This window comes from Micropterus salmoides, unplaced genomic scaffold, assembly GCF_014851395.1.
Source record: "Micropterus salmoides isolate LMB-PRFRI ecotype aquatic unplaced genomic scaffold, ASM1485139v1 Ms_hic_scaffold_20, whole genome shotgun sequence".
NCBI lineage: Eukaryota > Metazoa > Chordata > Actinopteri > Centrarchiformes > Centrarchidae > Micropterus > Micropterus salmoides.
This window is the reverse complement of record NW_024041151.1, coordinates 17336468-17361794: the sequence shown is the minus strand read 5'-3', so window position 1 is coordinate 17361794 and position 25327 is coordinate 17336468. Positions and strand designations below refer to the sequence as shown.

Genomic DNA, 25327 nt, shown 5'->3' with positions numbered 1-25327 from the left:
AAAAGACTCACAGAAAACATTTGACTGCACTATGAGTACTTTTACATTGATTCTTTAAGGAAATCTTGCTGATAATACATACTTTTACTTAATGCAGGCCTTTTACTTATAGTGGAATATTTCACAGTGTAGTATAGCTACTTTTACGCAAGCAAAGGATCTGAATACTTTTTCCACTGCGGAAAATTATTCCTAGAGACATCTGGAATATTTCTATATGATGGAATGGTCTTGGGCTTGAGTATTTAACTGTAAACATCCCATGCATCAATGAACAGTTGTAACAAGCTGGTACTGAACTTATGTGATACTGTCAGATACTGTGGATAAAGATTTTTTTTTTTACTTTAAAACTACTTAAAGGGGGGAAAAAGGAAAACATTAAGAACTAAAACAAGTAACATTATTCCTCTGTCTTCTTCTCTGCTGTCTCTTGGGTGTACTTGTTGGCCCAGGTGGGACAGCTCAGTCTTCAGTCTGCTCCGTCTCTCAGCAGAGGGGCAGCAGTGGCGCCGGGGCACCGACCTTTAGACACAACTACGGTATCACTCAACAATGTTTTCCTCCACCCCTCCATCTCTGCCTCCTCCATCCTCCCCGCTCATCTCCGCCTTCCTTTCATTATGATGAGGAATTGATTCCGGTCTTCTCTGCTTTTACCAACGTCATTTACTCTCAGACAACTGTTTGTTGTTGCCAAATAATTGTGATGCGATCTTGTGTTGTTTGGTAATCAAACTGATTTGATTGTGTTTGTGTGCCTCTCTCTCTCTCTGTGTCTCTCTCTGCCTGATTGTCCGTCCAGCTCCTTGTCCGTCCGGCAGAACAGGAAATACACAGAGTGAATGAATCAAAGCAAGTTTCCTATCTGTACTCCTCTGGGCCTGAGGTTTGTTTTTAGCAAACAGGCGCGCGAATATACAGCTAAATAAAACATCAGGCCTTGATGGATACAACAATCCACCCACTCACTTTTCTGAAAACAAAAATCCCCTAACCAGAGTTTATGGAGCAATTTTACAAAGAAGGGATAAGAGAAGAATACAAGAAACAAAGTCTGCTGGAGATAAAGATACATTTGAGTGAATCGAATTAGATGATTTGCACAGCAAAAATCCCAATTCTTCCAATTTTGAACCTTTAGGAGTGATAATTGGGCCGAACTTGCAGAGCATCCATCTTTTCCCTTAGAATACCAGAGACCCTGTTTCCACCACATTCAGTTCGCATTTGTCCTCTAAATAGCCCACCTGTGTCTCAAATCGATTGTTGTTGTTGTTGGTGGTGTCCTCTCGTGTGTGGCCTCGTGCTGTAAACCACACACCATGAAGGCACAGAGACATTCTTTGTGTTTTGTCCGCCTACACCAAGGCATCAAAGTTTCATCTATCCTTCATCCTTGCCCCACATTCGATCCATCATCATCCATCAGCGATGAGTCAGTAAGAGACAGCATATCCAGGGGATATAAGAAAAGGACGAGCACTTGCTTCTCAAAATATACACAAAGACACACATTACAGTGACAGCCAGTCTGCAGTTTCCCTTTGTTTTTTTTATTGTGTCCTTGTGAGTTTGCGTGTTTATGGGCCTGTTTTTGGTGATCCTCACAGCGCCAAAAGAGCATGAGGTGTGTGTTCTTGCTGTTTAGGTGTGTCGGTGGGGGTCCGACAGTTGTTTGATCTGTGTGTTAAGCTGTCACAGACCACATGCATAGCCCCCCCCCCCAGGCTGAGACAGCTGGTTCCTCAAGGCCTTGAGTCAGACTCAAGCTCTTCTAAAAATTCATGATATCACACGTCTGACCTGATTGAAGCTTGACAGCCATGATGATAAACAGACCCTCAGGCAAATACCAAATCATTTGTGCCAGTTACATTACCAGTCACAGCAACAGTCTGATCTGTACTTTTGATTTTCTGAATGCTGTCAAAGTTAACACTTCCAGCACAGCTGGAAGGCTGGAACATTTGGGCGTTGTTACCGCCTGCTCCACTTGGCTATCCTCTCTTTAGTCTTTTCAGGACAGACGATGAGGTGATTGACACCAGCTTGTTAGACACAATGGCCACCAGGATGGGAGAGGTTTAAGACCAATGGGGCTTCAGCTAGACTTTTACAACCGTATGCATGGATGAAACAGTTCTGAACTGGTTTAAGAAGTGTCCGAAAGTGACATATCAGCAGGTTTTAATCCACCTAGGCGAATCTGTAACAATGCTGCGACTGCTGGTGGCTAGTGGCATGTCAGACTGTGTGAGAAAAACGTTTTCTCTTACAGTGTGTCTCCTGAAGCTGGTACATAGATTGGGTATGATTGGACAGAATACGACACAACATGATACACATTTTATTGTGGATGACTTGTCTTGGATCCATGCCTGGTAGCCAAAATGTTTCGCCCAACAACAACTTAAACGGGCATTCATCCCAAAAACAACACTGCTTAAAACAACACAAGGGGCTGCATGGTGGTACGATGATACATACAGTCAAGTTTGAGTAACAGATTCATGAATTTGAAAGTTTATCAGACATCAAAACACTGCACAGCGGTTACTAATGCTCTGACAGTGAGTTTTATAACTCTGGAAAGTTGTCTGACTGGCCTCATTGTCATGAATGAGATGGCAGTGTTCATTCAGTGCACAAGTTGGTCTGTCTGGGTTGATGGATATATGTCAGATTTGATGAGCATAACTTTCCCATGTAAACTAATAGGATTTCTGGGAAAAGATTCTTTCTTATCAAGTTCTTATTCCAGAAACATTGGGGATGGGGGGTGCCCAGGTCTTATGTATCAGCCTTCTGATGGACCTTTTGAATGTTCAGGAAACATAGTGTAGTCTTCTTGCTGCATTTGTACCTATATGATGAAAGTGCACTTTCTTGACCCCAGTTCACAAGATGTTTTCATGACCTCAAGGCCCTGATGACCCCGGTGCACTGCAGTCCCTCCTACATCCAGAGCAGCAGCTGCTAACATGCACACGGACATCCAGTTTCTGTTTTCTGTTAGTAGGATCATTGACCGTGGGTTTCTGTTGATACAAAATCTTCCTGTGTTCAACATGTTCTTGTCTTTTCAGTCAGTAGCAGCTAAACAGAAATATTTATCAGATATAAATGTGAGGACAGGAGAGGGAAATCCCACAACATTTTCGACAAAAAGGTATAAATAGGTCAGACTTGCCCTCAGGGTCAAGAGTGAAAATAAAGTGAAAGGCAGGGCGCTTCCTGTCTGACACAGGATGAGGACCAATATGGAGGTTTGTTTGTTCGGTAGCAGTTAAATGAGGAGAGAGAGAGGTAATCTTTTCTGGTTTTCTCTCTGATGTTCCTGCTACTCTGCCTCAACTCTGTGATTAATGGAGTTCCCTGACAGACACATAGCTTTACTTGTTGCTGTAGCAAGTCAGCTAACTGCTCCTAACTAGCTGCCATTAGCTCAGTTAGCCTGCAGCTACTGGTCAACTTAGCTTACTCTGCCCGTACTGTGAAAACGGAGCAGAGTGTGTGTTTAGGTTTACACCTTTACTCAAGCACTGGAGGTTTTAAGGCCAGGGGCGGGGAGCGTCACCGGGCGAGCGGGCAACGAAACTGCGCTCAGCAGCCTCCCAGTGAACACGACATAAATAGGAACGAACACAGCTTGATTAGCTGACTCAGCCCCGGGGGGTGACAAGAGCCAAACCGGCAAGAAAACCACCTTCGTACTGTATTCCCAGTAGTCAAACTGGCCTCTGTCGGTCTCGGAGGCTGTAGGCTACCTGTAATCTGATTACGCCTATTTTTTTCTGTACTGTACGGAATACAGTTACATGTATTATACGCCATTACATGTAATCTTTTACTCCCCAACCCTGTTAAGACACAGCATGCTTTGTTGCACACTAGATTCTGAATTTAGATCATGCTCATTTTTGAAGAACAGTGATAAAATCTAGAGCCTCCCTGCTGTCTAAACACCAGAAAGCTACATTAAAACCTGTACCCACACTTCCCTCTTCCTGTGGGGGATGTCCAGCAGGCAGGACACCTTTGCTGTAGCCTACTCCTCTTAGATGTGAGACTGATTACTCACAAAATCATGTGAAACAGACGGGTCAGAGAACAGGAGGTAGACTAGAAAACTGAATTATTCTAAAAGCACTGCAGGATTTAAAAAAGCTTTCAAGTCTGTTATCCTTCACCTGTAACATGAACTGTTTTATAGACTTTTATGGCTGTCCGAACTTCACAGAGTTTTGAAACAAGAGCCTCCAGTTTAGTTTCAACACATACACACATGCAAAACACACTCGCACGATCCCACAAGTTCACACACTATGTAACACCCATGACTACGGTGGATGCAATACAATAAGCTATTTTAACCGCAAACCCCAGAGAGGACGCCCATATGCTTTTGTCATTAGTCTCAATTATAACAGGCAATGAGGTCACTCACTGATGTGTGCTAAAACATCCATCCCTTACTCTCTCCCTCTCAAGTACACACACACACACACACACACACACACACACACACACACACACACAAATGGATCCTGGCTATATGTTGCAGCCTAATATGTGTGAGTGTCACTAACATTTTTAACGTCTTAACAGTCCTGTAAAATTCATGCAAAACGCCTATTCAAGGCATATCCAAAGTAAATTTAATGTAGTTCTTGAACCATTTGGAGTAAATACATGGTTTTGGGCTTCTCTGAAAGAGAACACTCTGGAGTGTCTAACCCAAAAGTCAGAATGATTGTGGACTACTGGAATTGATCAATATAAGTTTAAACACACAACTAATATATTTTTCATTTCCGCTTGAAAATGCTTGCTAACAAATGCATGCAGACAACTATAGCTGGGACTTATTAGCTGGAAAACACTGTAGGGTCACAGCATAAAGCCTTACCTAATCCTAGTTTAAATTGCATACCAGTACCATGAAAAATTACTATTTTACACAGGTTTTTCTGAGTGTATGTCTCAGCGTATTTTTTCTAAAACAGCACCACCCCATGGTGGCAGGCAGCTGCTGCATCGTTCCGTATTAGCCAGTAGCTCGACGCAGATGTATTTTTTTGATGGTAGATCATGAACTTCCTACTTAAAGCTGTATATCGTTATTTGCATAGTTTTATTGGCTACACGAAGTGCCACTCATCGGCACAATTGCTTGCAAATGGCTCAGCCTACCCACCAAATAATAGGTCCTGGCCCTTTCTTACAGCGCGGGCTCTCGTTGGCTATTGTAGGCTGTGAAAGGGACATGTGAGCTCCTATTGGGGCGAATTAGCTGTCAGTCGAAAGGTTAGAGTTCAGAGGCTAATTTTAAAGGGGCTATATGTAAGTTTTTGATTTTAATAAATCAAATTTTCATTGCCTTATTGTCAACGGGCTCAAAAGTAACTTAGAAATGAAGCACACGCCTGTTTTCTCTGTTGCTTGCATCAGCCAATATTCTGCTTTTAATGTGAGGTCTCCGGGTCGGATTCAGCCCTGTGCGCTCTCCAGAGCCTCTCTCGTGCTACAGCGACAACACCATAAAACAACCGGCTCACAGCAAAACACAGACTCCACGTAAGGATACAAAACAAAAATAAAGATTTATGTGCTGAGGCCCATCAGACCAAACAGGTTCAGATGATGTCGAGTAAGAACAAAGTGAGTATTAGTAAAGCTGGAGAAACACAGAGAAAGTCACGTTAGCTCGCCGGCTAACGTTGAGCAGTTGCTAATGTTATCCGGTGCAAAGTTATATAACGTTTACTTTGCATATTACTTCACCAACTAACGCCACCCATGTTACTATCATGTGTACCACTGTGGATTTAGCCTGCAAAAAGCAAATGTGGAGCGATTTGTTTACTAAAGGTAACAGAGCCTGAACATGTCTGTGTGAAAAGCTACAGACTGCATGCAGGTTGCAATCTTAGAACCGCACCGCTAGTGGCCGCTGGAAACTACATAATGCCCCTTTAATACAAGCTATTGTAGTTGTTTACATTCAAATTGGAGTTATTACGGTTATAATGACATACGAGCCACGTCTGCTGGCATATATGAAACGATACCACAGCCGTCCCTGGGGATTTAGTGATGGAATAATGTGTTTTGGACTAAATGTTTTTACTGGATTGGATCGTCTGGACCTTTGACAACATAACGAGTTGGATTATAATCGATCGGTGGATTACTATGAGGCTTCATAGGTGAGTCGCGTCACTTTTGATTGTACTAGCTGGTCTGACAGAGGCGATGATTGTACCCCTGTGGTGATCGTATGTTGAAATGGTTTACATGGGTCAAATCACGAGGATTTTAGCTTTCAAACAGTATCATATGAGTATGAAGCTAACATAGTTGCTGTGTGCACATACCCTGACGGCCCGTGGGTATGTTAAGAGGTTAAGATTTGTTGTTGAATCTGTACTTTCCAAACCAAAAAGGCAGCTTCTCTATTCAAAGGAAAATTTGGGTTATCTTATTTTTGTGGATTTGTCCTTCATTTCTATTAGTTTATACATTGGACTCAGATCCTATCCGATGGGGAGAACGTCAGATAGGATGTAAACAAGCTAAAAGTTTAACCAGGTTATTTAAAACACTTTGTTTTGTAGTAACCCTGAAAGTAACCGAGAAAGTAACCACTGAAAAACTGTGTCTGTGCACAGCTACGGTAGATTAAAGTAAAATTTAGCAAGAATTGGTGTTTTTTTGCGATTTTTCAAGTCCGTGTACAATCAAAATAATTGTGAAGCTGTTCTTTTAAGATAAAATTACTACATGTTGCTTTAAAGTTGAACCAGGAAGATGGCTTGTGTCTGGTTTGTGTCAGTCTGTGATGGATGCTCAGGACAGTTTGGCCAAACTGGGAAGTTTGTATAAGACCTGTATGATCATCTGACTGCTTGTGTTTCTTGCCAAATCCAACTTCTTTTTGGTGATGTTGCTGCGTTTGCAGATTTCAGCAGTTAAGTGGATTAAAGTTGTTCTTACACAAAGATCCACGTTGTCATAAGCCAAATGACCCTTGAATTAATGTTAGCTGGAAACTTTGGTGCTCAGTATCTCTGGAGCTTTCCTGCAGGCAGGCACAAGGACGTTTGACTCCAAGCTTAATATTGTTCACATCTTATTTTCTCTCTTACAAGAAAAACTTCCAATTCTTGACTTTGTTGGTCTGATTTGATCTTGTAGGCTACTGTAAACTGTGGGCTGCTCGTGCTTTTCCTGCTCATTATCAATATCAGCCTGTGCAGTAAAGTCTGGCCCAGGTTTATCGGGGCCAGGGCACTATCGCTCTCTCTCTCATAGCATCCCCCCCCCCCTCCCCACACACACACACACACACACACACACACACACACACACACACACACTCCCCCCCTCCTCACACACCCACCCTGTATCCTCTCTCCTCTGTAGTCTCTGGCTTCCTTGACAGGGAAAGAGGGGACTAGATGGACGGGAAGAGAGGAGACAGTGGGGATGTGACAACAATGGCAGGAAGTGACTTCAGATCAATACAGATTAGTGGAAAACACACCAACACAGAAGCGCCGAGCTAACAAACATCCCTGGTGAAGAGATAAACATGTAACACAAACAGTACCAATTATATGGTGAAAGGCAGCTTCATTCATAATGTGTTGCAGACATTCTTTCTTATTTCATAACCAACACATGAGGTTATGATAACATGTTCTTTATTCTGTGAGGATACATCTTTTGGGGTATCTGATTTACAATTTAATTATGTATTAAATGTGCACCGGGTAAATACCCTCAATTACTGTAATCATATCCAAAATGGTTTAACCACAATTGCTGCTGTGATTATTTTAAAGTCATGAAGCATTGCTCTGTATTTCAAATGACTGATAATACACCATGCTCTGACAGCAACATGCCTGAGAACCCAGTTCAACAACATGCTCAACAATCCAATACTTTGCCTGGTAGAACACTTTTCTGTACTTGTAACTGACTGATTTTTATAAACCATATATATTCATTCATTAATAAAGTGAATTAAGATTCTATACAAATCAAATAAACATATAAAAAACATGCACATTTAAACACAGAGACAAACCAATAGGTCTTAAAACCTAATTCCCTTTGCAGGAAATTGAAAGACTGAAAGAGGAGGGGGGAGGGCTATTCAGCAGTTCATAGGTCACAAGAAAGTCCCTAAAACAGAAAACCTGATAGGTCTGGAGGTTGTATAATGTGGAACCAGGAGCCTGCCCAACTTCAAACATGCTATAAACAAGTGAAAAAATAGCCAGAAAATACATGTGATCTTTAACCAGAAGAGTATTAGTAGTTAGTAGTATTCATGGTCAGTAGCAGCCGGGGAAAAAACTGACTGCCCAACACCACGGTACAGAGACTCGGAGTGATCAAAGTTTGAAAAAACAACAAAATGTATGACTTTTCCAGGTCTTTAAGTGAGAGGAAAGGCTTTTATATATATTGTTAAGTAGAAAGAAACATGACCTTTGCACTGACTTAAAACTACGGTCTCTCAGGCAGACATCATGAAGGGTTTAACTACAGTTCTTCACACATCATTTCACTGCATATCTGCTCATCTTTTGTATTTTAGAATTCAGGCTTTTATATATATTTTTAAAGGTAACTTGAAATTTCTGCCCTGGTAGAATCAATGACATTAATGTCTTAGTGGAATTTTGCTGTGATGTACTTTTTTAGCAGAAAAACAGTTTGAAGTATCTTAGTCAGGAACAATAACTTGGCTTCGAAGTTGCAATGCAGTGTGCAGTGTAAATCAGTCTTATGATGATTCATTCAAGCCTTTGCTGTAAAGGAGATCAGGGGGATCCCCAGCTGGAACCAAACAGGTGTGCATTATCATTTCCTACTACAAATCATAACCCAGTGTCAAAAAACCTGATGGATCTGAGATCATTAGGGCCACATGTCCAGCTACTGTTATGCTGAGGAAAACCATAAAAGGACACACACACACACATCCTGTCCGCTGTCCACTGAACGAGCATCTGTTTGACCCCTGAGACCTTCCACCTCGACTGTGCTTCCTGTCCCACACGTGCAGCTTCACTACTTTAAACTTTTCATCAAAGTCTTTCTTTTCCCAAAAGATGGGAAAGTCCCAAAATATTTTACCTGTGACACACAATTATTGCATTGTATTGTACTGGACAAAAATCTCACCATGCATACGAACACTGCAGTGGCTATTTAAACTATTATCAGTGTGTCACATTTGTATTTTTTTGTTTTTTGTCCCTGACCTCTACCCCTTCTAATCCCTTCTTCGGACAGGGGGAATGATGGGGGGTGAGGGTGCTGAACCTCAGTCCATGTTACCAAAAAGCTTTAGAGGAGCTTTACAGCTCAAGAAGCCAGACTATAATCTCCCAGACACTTCACACATATGTCCTCATGAGATTATCCAACTCACTATACTCACATGTCCCCCATAAACAGCTAGAGTATTTAAACGGATATTAAATGTGCGGGATATCTGTTTACAGTATATGAGCTTTGTACTTAAAGTATAACTTGAGTGTGGAGATTCTTTCTTGACTCCAGAATATTTTATCCCAGAGTATAATTGGTAAAAGTGATTTTTTGAGCCACCATAAAAAGACACAGCATATTTTCTGGTAGTTCAAGGTTCAGATTTGTACTGGGGGGGGGGGGGGGGGGGGGGGGGGGTCAGGAGGTGGAGGACAAAACTTTTGCTGCCACAATGACTTTCCAGGAGTTGTAAAATCCTCTCTCATACTATAATAAACTGCTGTTTAGTGTTTCTGTGTCTGATGAGTTTTAAAGCTCGTGGATGTGGTGTGCTGCTTAAACTGGACTTCCTGGATCACATTTCATCTTCTCACCAGCTCTTGTAGCAACACGTCCACACCAACATAACCCCACATTCAGACCTATTTTCAGTCTAAATGTGGCTTCAGCAGCAACGTGAAGTGGAAGAAATGGAAACGCACCAAGAGTACACTGATGTCCTCAATAGGATTATACCATTGTTTATAGGTTTGTTGTATTCACTTAGTATATCATGATAGCACTTCTGAAGGTACAAATAAGGAGCACAAAAAACCAACAGAGTACTGTGGTGTTCTTGTATACAACACTGCCCCAGTAAGCCATAAGCTATTGTACTACGAAAGCTACAAATTCAACTTCAGCTTGTTTCTGACAGTGTGGTTATGGGGGCACGTCTGGGTCACGTCTCCTCCTCCTCTGCAGATTAGCCATAAAGCCAGTCTCCCATTACACCCTCTCTAGTCCAAGCTTGGACCTAGTGAATGTCAACGAGCACAGGGAGAGACAGACAGACAGGTGGGGGGTAGTCGGGTGGGGTTGAGGCTGGAATGAGGTGATGGGTGGAGTTGGGCTGAGGAAGGGCGGACAAGCAAGCATTGTTTACAGATAGTGAAAGGCATAAAAGAGATGATGAGAGGAGTTGGAAATACAAAAATGTTCTAATGACAGGCATCCTCACACAAGTGACACAAAAACCTTCACAGAAATAGAAACAGAAGAGGAAAAATCTTAATGATATCATCAGACTGTTGGGTGCGATACATTAAAATCCTGTCAACATTTAATCTTTGCGGCCAAGTGTATTCTCTAATGACAGAAAATGAGAGGAAGTGTGGACACATGAAAGGGCAACCATAAGAATTCAACTGGAAATAGTAATGCAATTATCCGCAAAAGGCACCCATCTTGTACTTGAATAAATTGAAACAGTGTTAGGGTGTCACTGGTTGGGTAAATTAAAATGTAGAGGAGAGCATTCTTGGTTGTCATGTTCTTGGACTGCAGCTGAACCTTGTTGAGGAAGAAGATGATGAAGAAGAAGGCGGCCTGTATACACGCAGAAGACTCCATTCAGAGACCAAAGGCAAAGTGAGGCTGGGTGAGGCGCTTTGGACAGTGCTGTGGGAATTCGCCCCATTTGAGATGCAAATTCCTCCAAGAGCTGAAAGAGCCGGAGAAACAGGTGTCCAAGGAAGTGTGCTGCTGCGTGGGCAATTGAGGGCGGGTGTGAGGGCGCTGAATGATAACACAGGGTGTATTGAAATCCCGCTTGTTCAGTCCAGGACTGTGTGGTCTCATTTTCTTTGTTTAATATTAAATGTAGGAGAAAAGAACAGAAATCTGTTGCCAGTACAGAAAGAGAAAATATAACTGATATGAAAAAGACAAGAGTTTCAAATTGTATAGATTTAATCGTAATTTGGTATTACAGCTGGTTGACATGAGAAGTTGATTTCAAATCAAACAGATCAGAAATAAAATCTGATGAAAACAGCAGGTTGCAGATTTATAAGCCCTAGGCCTAATCAATGTTACATAATAACTGCAATGACTAGTATCAAAGTACCTATCCTAATGGTAGATAGTTTTTAAAACAGAATCTTTTTGTCTTTTTTTTTTTTTTTAAATCAACATAAAGTTTTTAGATGGCAAACCACATCCTGTATATCCAGTATCCTTCAGAATTACTGGGCAACTAGGCATATGAATCCCTGGCTGAAGCTCAGTGGCACCATCTCCACAACAGTATAGAAATGCGATCCATGTTGTAGCTCCAGATCAGAACAACCTTTTTTTTAAAAATAAAATAAAAAATCTTAATATTAAAAGCTTCAGAGGACACGGCAGGCAAACAGTGCTTCCTAATGGACAGAGAATGAACCCACCGCATATACTTTTAGAAAAAATCCTCACAGTGTTTAAAATCAACACATACCCACACCTGTTTTCTATTAAAAAAAACACTCAACAAAGCAAATTTTCTGATGTACAGTTACACATGTAACTGCTGATACAGGAATGTCCCGGACTGGGAGCGTTAAATGTTGATTGCCAAGAGAATTCATTAAGACTTTTTCCAAACAAACAATTTCTTCATTGAAACATCTCAGATTCAAATGACTGTTTCAATTCATTGTCAGATAAATAATTCCATTAGACAATAACTGCTGAAGATTATATTTGCACTTGAACTTTATGATTAGTTTTTAGTTGTGATTTTTTTAAAAGTAGTTTTCTCAACAAAGGTAACACCAGGTGCTCCAGCACATTTCAGAGGGATTTCTTTGATTAGGATGCAAAAAAGGAAATAAAAAAAGCAACTTATTGAGTATTTGGACTGGAGTTTAGATTCTGAGGTCACAGAGAAAAAAAATCTCCCAAAGCTGTCTTAAACAAAACAAAAAACAGATATATTTCAGTCTATAAAGGACCCACAAACCTTTAAGAATGGTTGTAAAAAACAAAAACAAAGTAGCTTCGTATTAGCATTCTTCAAAATGGCATTTTACCATATTTCATTCACGACATAAATATAAACCGATCTGGTTTATCTGAACCGGTCTCCCAAACTGATCAACAATCAAATACTGTATCACAATATGATGGAGTAAATTTCTTGGACAACATATATCTTAAAAATATGGATTAAAAATCTTTGGCTTAGTGGCACAGAATTTCCCTGCACACTTCTTCCTTCATTTGAGTTGCACAGCTTTTTGTTACTGGTCACCGCTGAGGCTGAGATAATCTCAGGACGCCCTCAAGTGTTCAACAGCAGCAAATTCGTGGAGGCAGCATTAACAGTCCCAACACTGTGCTAAACAGACACACCGATAAAAAGTGCATCTGCAAATTAGTGCGTATGACTTGAACCTAGCAAAGCAGGATGAATACGAATGTCTGTGTTGGCAATGTAGTGACTAATGTGTGCAGAGAGGAAGACTATAAAGGCAAAGTGCTCTAGAAAATACCTTATCTATTCAGACAAAATCAGACTTCATTTATAACAAAGGAAATGATCAGCGCACTGCTTTTAAGAGGTAAATAGCAGCAGTAGCTGTTAACAGTGAGTTAGTGAGTGTATGTTCAGTCATATGAAGCTAATAGCTTCATACTCCCACAGGCTTAAACCTTATACACATGTGGGCAAAGAGCACATAGTCAGCATCTGTTGCTCCCTGGCAATTACACATTTCTGAGATTCTAATAATGTAGGGCTGCACAATTACTCGAAATATTATCAAAATTGCAATACGGCCAAGTGAAATATCCAAATTGCAGATGCTGCCATTTTTTTGATGAAGGTAAAATGTGAAAAAAGATAATTTCATTGAAGTACTGTAGTACCGCAGAGATGCTCCTGCCAACAAATCTTGTTCTCCAGATGTAAGAGAACATGTTTGTTTGGTACAGACCCCAATAAATGTCACATCATCATGACTGTGATAGATTTTTCAAGTGAAATTTAAACTGAAGGAAAAAAAATTATCATTTACATTAATCAGGAATCATATCACAAATCGTAATATCTGTCAAAATAATTGCAATAGGATATTTTTACCATATCCTGTATCCCTATTTTAAAGCAAAATTTCCCTGGCTGAACTAAGTAGTTAAAAGTGCAGGAAACAAAAACCTGTATGCATAAATGACAAAGAAAATGTAGTATTATAGTGACTGCTGAGAAATTGCATTGCAATTCCATCACTTTTTCTGGAGTGTCATGGTTAAAAAAATAGCCATTTTACTAAAACCTATCAGTCACGATTGCCACAGACACACTACGCCACGGACAGGTTTGTCATGTCACTGACAACTCTGATGACGAGTGTCACCGCCAGGTTAGTAAAGGTTGTATGGAATGATTTATGTTAGTAAACTGGTGATACTTATGCCGCTACAGGTAAGTGTCTTGCTCTGCGCTGCTCAGACTCTCATTGGACCCTTGTACGGTCAACTGTTTGAGGAGAGGGTCGGGGTCAGTGGAAGGAAGGTAAGGATTAATGATCTTCTCCGGCGGTGGGATTGTTTTCTTCTGTTTTTCTTCATTAGTCTTTGTACTTCCCTTTACCTCCTCTGACTTCTCCCCGTCTGTCATGGGTGCCAGGGGAGACTGCACGATGATGGTGGGCCTCTGTCTCAGGTCCTGCCGGCTGGGCGGTTCGGCAGCCATGATGGCCTTGGCACCATGCATCCTGAGAGGGGACTTACAGTGTAGATCTCCGTGAGTCTCTTTCCAGCACCGCAGCTGAGCATGGTGTTCCTTCTCAATGTCTTTCTCAGACACCTGCAGCTCAATAACCTGAAACACAAGGGGAGAATGAGTATGAGTAATGTGTTTTTTGGCTGAAGTATTCCAGCACATTAGAGGTTAAGTCTTGTTATATCGCTGTTACTGCAACCACAGGAGGCCAAAGTCTAAGAGGAAGATAGCTGAGCATGCAGTAGGTGCTGGATCAAAACAATAAAATGGCTAACAGAGACAACCACCGTGACGGAGTACAACTGTACCTCGTGCACCAGGAAGCCTTCTTGCGTGTATTGCGGCTGTATGGCTCGGAGCAGCTCCATTGTTTCATAGAGACCTTGACAGGCCTTCAGTTTCTCTTGGGATCCCAACATGCATTTCAGCAGAACCAGGCCCACTCGGAAGAGGATCTTTACTCCTGAGAAGAGCATCACACGAGACAACATGCAGCTAGAACATTCACTCACATTTGAGGGACCATCTGATCTAAGAGCTGCACACAAATGCTGAAGACCCATTCATTTCTTAATCACGACAGTGAAACATATTTAGATGAATAACTATGGTGTTGCATGTGTTGTTGGTGGATGTGAAGATCTTGCAGTGCGGTGAGCCGAGCCATTTCATATATATGTCCTCAAATCCCTTTCCCAGGTTTCATGTATTCAAAATGTGCCTTGCTACTTTAAAAGGAAACCATGCTCTGGTTGTTAGGTAAAATTAAACAGAAGGATAATGAGCATGACAGGTATGGCTAATGATACTAATCATTTAAACAACAGAGACACCTACTGAAATGAAAAATGTGCTATACGAGTTCATCTTGTTGAAACATCACTTTGATAAATGTCTGTAGTGTCTTAGATGATCACTACTCACATTATTCTCTCCACAAAAGGAGTCAGTTGATTTTAACACTGGATGTGTTGGCTTGGTGCGCACCCAAATTCAGCGATTCTCCCACATCACAGCAAAGCTAAGTAATATTTTCAGTTCTATTTCTTACCACTGGAACACATTATAATAAACATTCATTCAAGACACAGTCTCTGTAAGATTGACTTGTCAGGTTTAGGGGAAACCACTTTTGATCTATCTATCTATCTCTATCTCTCTATGACAGTGATTCAGCAGCACTGTTCTCCTGATCTGGAATTTCTTATCATTAACTGTAAACCGTTTTACTCCCCCCGTGAGTTTGCTTCATTAACTCTGGTCAGTGTTTACAGTTTATAAAGTGTCCATCCAGAGAGGGGAACACTTTGGATCACTGCTACACCACAGTTAGAAGTGCCTATCACGCTGCCACACACGCTCCACTGGGACACTCTGATCACGTGATGGTCCATCTGATCCCTGCTTACAGGCAAAAACTAAAGCTCTGTAAACCTGTAGTGAGGACATCAAAGAAGTGGACTAGTGAAGCTGTTGAGGACCTCCAAGCATGTTTGGACTGTACTGACTGAGATGTTTTCAAGAAGGCTACCAACAATCTGGATGAGTTTACAGAGGCTGTGACGTCCTACATCAGCTTCTGTGAGGACACCTGTATACCAACACGCACCAGGGTGAGTTATAACAATGACAAATCCTGGTGTACAGCTAAACTCAGACAGCTAAGGTTGGAAAAGGAGAAGGCATTTAGGAGTGGTGACAGGGCCGGGTGCAGGGCGTTAAAATACAGGTTTAGTAAGGAGGTGCGAGAAGCTAAACGACTGTACGCAGAGAGACTAAAGAACCAGTTCTCTGCAAACGATGCCACTTCTGTCTGGAGGGGGTTCAGACAGATCACAAACTGTAACCCCAAAGTCCCCCACTCCATAAACGATTCTCGTCTGGCAAATGAGCTGATCCAGTTCCACTGCCGCTTTGAGAGTCAGTCAGACACCATCCCCCATAACTCATCAGCTCAGCTTCAGCCTCAGTCCACCACTTCTTCCCCTCCCTCCTCAGAGCTGGCCAGCTCCACCCCCTCCCCTCCTCTCTCCATCACAGAGAGGGAAGTCAACGGTCTTTTCAGGAGGCAGAAACCCCACAAAGCAGCTGGGCCGGACTCTGTCTCCCCATCCATCCTGAAACACTGTGCTGATCAGCTGGATCCGGTGTTCACAGACATTTTTAACACCTCACTGGAGACGTACCATGTGCAAGCCTGCTTCAAAGCCTCCACCATCATCCCTGTCCCCAAGAAACCAAGGACCACAGGACTAAACGACTACAGACCCGTCGCCCTAACCACTGTGGTTATGAAGTCCTTTGAACGCCTTGTGTTGTCCCACCTAAAATCCATCACAGACCCACTCCTGGACCCCCTGCAGTTTGCCTACAGAGTCAACAGGTCTGTTGACGATGCAGTAAACATGGCCCTTCACTTCATCCTCCAGCACCTGGACTTCCCAGGAACCTACGCCAGGATCCTGTTTGTGGATTTCAGCTCTGCTTTCAACACCATCATCCTGGCCCTGCTGCAGGACAAGCTCTCCCAGCTGAACGTGCCTGACTCCACCTGCAGGTGGATCACTGACTTCCTGACGGACAGGAAGCAGTACATGAAGCTGGGAAAACATGATTCCAGGAACATCAGCCCCGGATCCCCTCAAGGCTGCGTTCTTTCCCCCCTTCTCTTCTCCCTGTACACCAACAGCTGCTCCTCCAGTCACCAGTCTGTCAAGCTCCTGAAGTTTGCGGACAACACCACCCTCATTGGGCTCATCTCTGGTGGGGACGAGTCCGCCTACAGGTGGGAGATCGACCATCTGGTGACCTGATGCAGCCAGAACAGTCTGCAGCTCAACGCTCAGAAGACAGTGGAGATGATCGTGGACTTCAGAAAGTGCACAGCCCCACCCTCGCCCATCATCCTGTGTGACTCCCCAGTCACCACTGTGGACTCCTTCCGCTTCCTGGGCACCATCATCTCCCAGGACCTCAAGTGGGAGCTGAACATCACCTCCCTCACCAAGAAGGCCCAGCAGAGGATGTACTTCCTGCGGCAGCTGAAGAAGTTCAGCCTGCCAAAGACAATGATGGTGCACTTCTACACCGCCATCATTGAGTCCATCCTCACCTCCTCCATCACCATCTGGTACGCTGCTGCCACTGCCAGGGACAAGGGCAGGCAGCAGCGTATCATTCGCTCTGCAGAGAAGGTGATTGGCTGCAATCTTCCTTCTCTTCTGGACCTGTACTCCTCGAGGACTGAGGCGAGCAGGAAAGATTGCAGCTGACCCCGCCCACCCCGGAAACAAACTTTTTCAGACTCTCCCCTCTGGCAGGAGGCTGCAGTCCATCAGGACCAAAACCTCTCACAACAAAAACAGTTTCTTCCCGTCTGCAGCTAGCCTCATTAACAAGGCCCGGGTCCCTCACTGACACTCCCCCCTGGCAATCAATACAAATGTCTCTGCAAATGTAAATACCGTTTCATCTCGTGTCGGGCACAGACCTGGTATGTTGCACATATTTGTTGTTGATTGTTGATCTTTGTTGTTGTATATTTTTATTTATATGTACACAATATTCTCTTCCGTTACGTTACTTCTGCATGGCACAGACCCAGAATAATGCACATGTATATATCTGCATCGTTGTTCTTCAATTCCATATTTACAGTGAGGAAAATAAGTATTTGAACACCCTGCTATTTTCCAAGTTCTCCCACTTAGAAATCATGGAGGGGTCTGAAATTGTCATCGTAGGTGCATGTCCACTGTGAGAGACAAAAAAAATCCAGAAATCACAATGTATGATTTTTTTAACTATTTGATATGATACAGCTGCAAATAAGTATTTGAACACCTGTCTATCAGCTAGAATTCTGACTCTCAAAGACCTGTTAGTCTGCCTTCAAAATGTCCACCTCCACTCCATTTATTATCCTAAATTAGATGCACCTGTTTGAGGTCGTTAGCTGCATAAAGACACCTGTCCACCCCATACAATCAGTAAGAATCCAACTACTAACATGGCCAAGACCAAAGAGCTGTCCAAAGACACTAGAGACAAAATTGTATACCTCCACAAGGCTGGAAAGGGCTACGGGGGAAATTGCCAAGCAGCTTGGTGAAAAAAGGTCCACTGTTGGAGCAATCATTAGAAAATGGAAGAAGCTAAACATGACTGTCAGTCTCCCTCGGACTGGGGCTCCATGCAAGATCTCACCTCGTGGGGTCTCAATGATCCTAAGAAAGGTGAGAAATCAGCCCAGAACTACACGGGAGGAGCTGGTCAATGACCTGAAAAGAGCTGGGACCACCGTTTCCAAGGTTACTGTTGGTAATACACTAAGACGTCATGGTTTGAAATCATGCATGGCACGGAAGGTTCCCCTGCTTAAACCAGCACATGTCAAGGCCCGTCTTCAGTTTGCCAATGACCATTTGGATGATCCAGAGGAGTCATGGGAGAAAGTCATGTGGTCAGATGAGACCAAAATAGAACTTTTTGGTCATAATTCCACTAACCGTGTTTGGAGGAAGAAGAATGATGAGTACCATCCCAAGAACACCATCCCTACTGTGAAGCATGGGGGTGGTAGCATCATGCTTTGGGGGTGTTTTTCTGCACATGGGACAGGGCGACTGCACTGTATTAAGGAGAGGATGACCGGGGCCATGTATTGCGAGATTTTGGGGAACAACCTCCTTCCCTCAGTTAGAGCATTGAAGATGGGTCGAGGCTGGGTCTTCCAACATGACAATGACCCGAAGCACACAGCCAGGATAACCAAGGAGTGGCTCTGTAAGAAGCATATCAAGGTTCTGGCGTGGCCTAGCCAGTCTCCAGACCTAAACCCAATAGAGAATCTTTGGAGGGAGCTCAAACTCCGTGTTTCTCAGCGACAGCCCAGAAACCTGACTGATCTAGAGTAGATCTGTGTGGAGGAGTGGGCCAAAATCCCTCCTGCAGTGTGTGCAAACCTGGTGAAAAACTACAGGAAATGTTTGACCTCTGTAATTGCAAACAAAGGCTACTGTACCAAATATTAACATTGATTTTCTCAGGTGTTCAAATACTTATTTGCAGCTGTATCATACAAATAGTTAAATCATACATTGAGATTTCTGGATTTTTTTTTTTTTAGATTATGTCTCTCACAGTGGACATGCACCTACGATGACAATTTCAGACCCTTCCATGATTTCTAAGTGGGAGAACTTGCAAAATAGCAGGGTGTTCAAATACTTTTACTTTTAATACTTTTCCTCACTGTATATATCTCCACATTTATTTATGTTGACTGTATGTTTGTCTACATGTAGCACCTTATCACCACAGCAAATTCCTCGTATGTGTAAAACACTACTTGGCAATAAAGCTCCTTCTGATTCTATATATAATTTCCATTGCCATATAATATAAATGAATATTTAGCGTCTCACCCTCACAAAGGAACATGTCCCATACACGCAGCACTGAGGCCCATGGCAGAGTCCGAGAGAAGGCACACAGGAACCACTCCGTCATGTAAAGGATGGGCTCCAGCTTGTGCTTCTTCAGGTGACGGTGGGCCACAGGAGACACCCGTCGGAGCAGAGCGTTCAGGATCTCCCCATCTAGCTGGATCGCCTCCTGTGGAGACAACACGGAACAGCAGTCAGTGGAGAGAGCGAGAGAACAAACATCTTTCCCTTTTCTTAATCTGATTGTCTGATTATCTTTCCGTCCTTGCAGCCTCGTCACCACCGCATGTGATTAGGTCATTAGCACAGAAGTGTCAAGCTAGAGACACACTGCCCTGAGAAATCTAACACCCCCACCAGCCACATAGTACATGTAATGACTAAAGCCCCATCCACACTACCAACTTTTCGAATTATGTTTGCACCTCCCATCCAGACTAAAACGGAAAAAACGAAGACCGAAAACGGAGAAGTTTGGAAGCGCTGCCGATCCCGTTTTGCGTTTCGAAACTCCGGAGGGCGTTTTAGTGAAGATGGGCCAAAACGGAGGACTTTAGAAATGATGACGCAAACCCTCATGCTTGGCTCTCTGAGTGGGTCATATAAGTCATGCAAAGCAGACAAACGGTGCTACTGACAGAGTTTTTGATTTGGTATTTTTTATTAAAATATTCTGTACGGTGCAAATAACACTTAGGCCTATCTGCCTACGCTAGTACTGTGCATGTCGCCGTTTACTTAGCAACAACTCCCAGTCTGTTTTCCGCCGCCACAGTCCCATGTTCAGTAACAGTCCCAGCTGGTTATTTGTGCATGCACAAAAATCTGGTCTGATTCTTCGTCTGTCTTTTCTTTATTCTTTCGCCAAATCTTCTGTAACTACAGAACAGACCATCTGTTTCATGTTTACAACGGCACGTGCATGCCCAGTGTACCCGAATGGGCAGGGGATGTGCGTTTTCAGTCTTTTTAATGTAGACGGGGATCACCTCTGATATGCAGCTAAAATGCTGGTGTGGATGGAGATCGTATTCGTTTTCATTCTTTTTCTTTTGCTCTTCTTATGATATCAAAGTCCCCTTTGTGTGTCTGTCTGGATCCTTACCAGACCCGTACTGTAGTATCCTGGAAGGTATTTCTCACAAATCTGGACAAGAACCCAGAATGCATCCTAGAAACAAAGAAAGGAAAGGAGGGTTGGCATGTTATTTAGTCAAATGTGGTATTTAAATGATAAAAATAAATCATGACTATTAATATAAGTTAACCAATTTGACAGAGAAAGTCAATTTTAGTAAAGAAGGGTTAGGGTAACAATTATACGGCGAATTCTTGCTTAAGATATAATTCTTTGCTGTGTTATTCCACTTAACCCTATCATTAGAGCAGTGAGTTTCCAGTATAAATTTTTTATTATTTTATATTGAAGAACAAAAATTGGAAAGGTTGCATCGCTAATGTGTGTTCACCTCGGCTGGCATATGCATCAGGAGTACAGCAGCGACGGGGGCCTGAGCCTGACAATAACCCTCTTCAGGACGATGCAGAGTATAAGCCTTCAACACGCGGAACAGGTCCTGCTGCCTGAATGTATGAAGAGATATATATATATATATATATATATATAATATTCAGGAACTACATTCAGCCACATTGACACAACGATGGGCATCAAATGTTAGACCTTTAGAAGGCAGTGCTTACCCATGACCTCCTCTTGCTGCAAACATTTCATGGAAGGGAAATTGTCGATGGAGGTCCCTCTCAATAATATCTACCCATGTGGGATCTCCTGGCTGATTGTCCAGTTCCTAAAAACAGTACACATCAAATGTTATAGTCATTTCCCACCAGCCACTTTATTTATAAGAAATGCAGGCAATTCTGGAACTTAAAGCCTCAGTGAAGATATAAGCCATGAGATGTATCACGAATTAGCATTCCTTATTTTGCATCCATTTTTTTTGCAAAGCACTCCACAGTACTTTGAGTGATTTTACCAGAGGCATAAAAAAGGCAAACGTTTTAAATTCAAATAACTCAATGATAGCAGGGATCATAAATATACAACTGACCTGGAATTTGCCCTGGTTTTGCTCCCTCCTCACTTTGCCCCCAGTGAGGTAAAGCCACGCCCGGCCACGCAGGGATGGAGGGATCCCCTTCTGACAGCGTTCTTTCACCTGTTATTCAACACATGCATAGTTACTCAAGTGCCTGCAGACACCAGGAGAAATAAAGAACAGGAGAAAGGAACACAGACACTGGAGGTGGTACTGTAAATACATCTGCATACAACATGCCGCTGTTGAGCAATTGATTATCAAAGATAACATTTAAAAAACCTGACTTGACGATGGAATGATTGCAAGCTTTCCAGCTGATTTTTTAAAAATGAATTTATATTGTTCAGTCATTGTTTAAAACAGCTGCCACAACAACTACGTTCATGCTACAAATCAGCCCAGTGCTGATTGGGTAAACTCCTGCACAAAAAAAAGAAAGAAAGAAGTGAAGTCAGATCTAATGTACCTTCTTGTGTTTTTTGGCCATCCACTTGTCCCAGCTGTTGAGCATCTCCAGCCATTTTGCCTCCCGCTGCCTCAGCACCTCAGTGGGGATTTGTTCAGCACTGCGGAGATATGAGAAAATCTTCTTGATAAAAGCAGAAAAAAAAAATTCATACAAACTGACAATGGCTAGAGTGTACTGTGCCACTTCCCTGTATGTATGACAGGGGAATCCTATCATCAGAGGGTGATGATAGGATGACTGATGACAGTGGCTCAGCTCTTCCTTGTCCACACAGGAAACCTAACCTCAGACATAACACGGGAACACTTGCCAACGGCAGCAAAGTATGAGCAAAACAGGAAGCTGTGGAAGAACTTTCCCCTTGTTCAGTTCCTTACAACCTCCTCTACACAAAACTTATACTTATATATACCAATATCTCACTTCATTACAGTTCTATTAAAGATCAGAGCAGTCACACTGTCATACACTCACTTCCCTGTTTCAAATACATTCCTGGTTTTCTTGGCAAACACATTTTTAAACAAATTAAGCTGACTGACAATAGCTAAAGAATGTTCACGTTATCAGTCACTGATCTTTAAAGGTGAGGTACTTATCTGAGGTACTAAGTCTAAAGACCAACAATTGGGACAGTTTCCTTTATGTCACAACCACTAAATTTCTTAGACGACGTGCCAGTGCTGCCCAATTTGCTCAGTTCTTCTAGTGTCACCAGGCGGAAAAACTTTCAAGCCAGGGACAAAAATGCTGTCCGATTTTCAAGGCAAAGCTAAAAATCAGCTATGTAAATGCAACACAGATATAGATTACAGACTGGGACATTATGCAGGTCCAAATGATAAAATATGATATCTAGTGGCCACAACAGTTAAGGCTCAATCCTTCTTTGCACTTAAGCCTAGATCCAGAAACCAGCCAGCAGCTTTGGGTCTGATGTGCTCAGAGACCTGGACAGGATGTAAGAAATGGGCAAGCTTATTGAGTACCTTAAAAACAAACACCAAGTACCACAAGCCACTGATGAGAGACCAGCACAGGAATAATTTGATCTCTCCGTTTGGTGCCAGATGGAAGTTGAGCAAGGAAGGTAGGAACAAGAAATACTGACCAATACCAATTTATATGAAATTAGCGTGGTGGTTAGCTCATGAGCTAATAGACAAGATTGGAAAATGAACATTTTATGTTACACACATTGTTTATTTTTTGTAGTTTTCTCTAATCTTTAAAAAATGTTAATATATAAGCCAAAAAGATTGGGAACTGTGATTCCTCACAGGTGAAATGCCAGTTTCTCTCTACAATTACAGTGTCTGATGACTCAAGCGAAAACAGGAGAGTTTCATGAGTGTATGAGAGAGAGAGAGAGAGGGCTTAATTGGTGTTTACCTTTACCTGCCTTCAGTTAGCTTAACTTAGGTACAACAACAGTATTTTAGGAAAACGGAGCATTATGAAACTCCACTTACGAGTCTCCAGAGTACTGCTGTGCGCCTCCTATGAAGCCGTACTTGTCGACCTGCGTCTCCCCGGGGGCCACACTGCCGTTTGCCTCTGGGTCGGTTGCATTCAAGCTTCCTTTCCCATTATCTGTCAGCTTCTCTGTGCTGCGCCGCAAATCAAGTCCATTTCCCTGCTCAGTTTTTGCCATTTAATCAACATTTACCTTAGCAGACCGGTCTACAGTCTGTTCACATTACTTAGCCTTACGACCAATCTTGAAAGCTTGGCGAACACTTTAAAGTTCTCCATGAAGACGTTAGCTAACCTGTAACAGCTAGCTACGGTTTCCAGGAGGATTTGCTTCCTAGCTGCTAGCTCGTTAGTGCTATAAAACAAAACAACAACTTAGCGTTAGAGAGCTGGTTTCGGGGTGAACCAGCTCGCTTTGCTCACATAACCGATGTACACGATTTGGTCAAACTGTTAAAGAGCAAACGCGGCTAAACATACGCTAAACCCTGAAGCTAACATGCTAGCATCACACAGCTGTCAGCTTACACACACACACACACAGCTATCTGAATCTCTGCTGTCAGCAAGAATGCAGGTTAGCTCGTGGCTACAAGGAAGAGAGACAGATATACAAAACATCCATGGCATCCAACGACTCCCCACTGCCACCTACTGCTGAAAAGCACATATTCAGGTAGAATAATAACTGGATTAAAAGATGTTTTCAAAATATGACTTTCCAAAGAAAAAGTAGTCTCTTGGCTCAACTTGCCCCACAATGAGGGATAAATTGAGCTTTGGGAGAGGATAAGTTAAGCCGCATGGGGGTCAGGGACATGTCAATGTTCATGTCCCTTGCCACCTGATGTATAATGGACTTACCATTGCTCTGTCCAAATCTACAAGAGGAGCTGTAGCCCTGTCTGTCTTCCATTTATAGAAGCGTGGCATGATGGTTTCTGGTTTAAAATACACATCACATCATTTCAGTGGTAAAATGTAAAAAGGCAATGCAGAATTACAGGAAAACAGCTGGCTCAAATTAACCCATCCCTGCCATTTTAACAAACTTGTGTCATTCACATAGACTGTAGAAGGTCATCCAGCAATTTAGAGGTGACTAACAGTATAGTCTCACATTGTAACTTCCTCAAGCACTAACACGTGAGATTTTTTCTAACTTATCTATTATTGTTTAGACACAAGAATCATGACTCTTTGAACATAAAAAATCACTTTTGAAAGAAAACTTTTTTTGAACCTAAATGTGCTGATCACTTTTTCCATGGTCCTCTCTCCATCACAGAGTGAATTCAAATAGATGACTCTTCAAAAGTCTGTATTTACATGATCAAATTTGTTTGTGGTTGCCCAGAAACAAGTGTTGGCTCAACTTCCCCCCAGGCTCAAACCACCCCGCTCTCCTACAGTATTTACCCCCGTTATTTAATGCATGTTTTCACAGATGCAGTGTGTTCACATAAAGCTGAAATAATTTCCAGAGCATAAAATGTAATTTCTCTGCAGCCATCATAGACATCAGTAGACGTCAAGTAGTAGTAATGTGGCTTTACTTTAACACTACTTCACTTTAGATTGTGATTTTGAGTTTGAGGCACTGAAGATCACATGTAGCAGTTGTCCCTCAGAATATCCCTATGTTTAATTCAGTAAAAAAAGTTGCCATGCTCAGGCTACTTTTTACTCTTGTAAATTAGATCATCAGTTACTAGATTACATTACCATTACGTAACCAGTGAACCAAACTTTGAAGTTTATTGTAATAGTCTGTGGCCCCCAGTGGTGGAAGAGGAACTCATATCCTTAGGTTTTGTAGTAGTAACTAATA

The 25327-nt window shown here is 42.4% G+C and overlaps 1 protein-coding gene across 1 annotated transcript; it reads right to left on the bottom strand.

Annotated features, from left to right (window-relative positions):
- Window positions 1-11226: 11226 nt before the first annotated feature.
- On the bottom strand, window positions 11227-23674 carry tbc1d10ab (TBC1 domain family, member 10Ab). The gene is made up of 9 exons (XM_038733865.1): window positions 23493-23674; window positions 22018-22117; window positions 21561-21668; window positions 21190-21296; window positions 20955-21069; window positions 20591-20656; window positions 19465-19654; window positions 14347-14501; window positions 11227-14137 (listed from the first exon to the last, which is right to left on the bottom strand). The coding sequence occupies exons 1-9, from the start codon at window positions 23672-23674 to the stop codon at window positions 13733-13735; spliced, it is 1428 nt and encodes a 475-aa protein (XP_038589793.1). The 3' UTR covers window positions 11227-13732.
- Between the last annotated feature and the right edge of the window lie 1653 nt (window positions 23675-25327).

What these genes read in the sequence shown, in the direction of transcription:
- tbc1d10ab (XM_038733865.1), bottom strand. Translation starts at nt 23,674, where the DNA reads ATGGCAAAAACTGAGCAGGGAAATGGACTTGATTTGCGGCGCAGCACA. An exon ending in TGGCCAAAAAACACAAGAAG is followed by an intron (nt 21,669 to 22,017) that starts GTACATTAGATC and finishes GTTGAATAACAG; the next exon opens with GTGAAAGAACGCTGTCAGAA. An exon ending in AAGGCTTCCTGGTGCACGAG is followed by an intron (nt 14,138 to 14,346) that starts GTACAGTTGTAC and finishes CTTGTGTTTCAG; the next exon opens with GTTATTGAGCTGCAGGTGTC.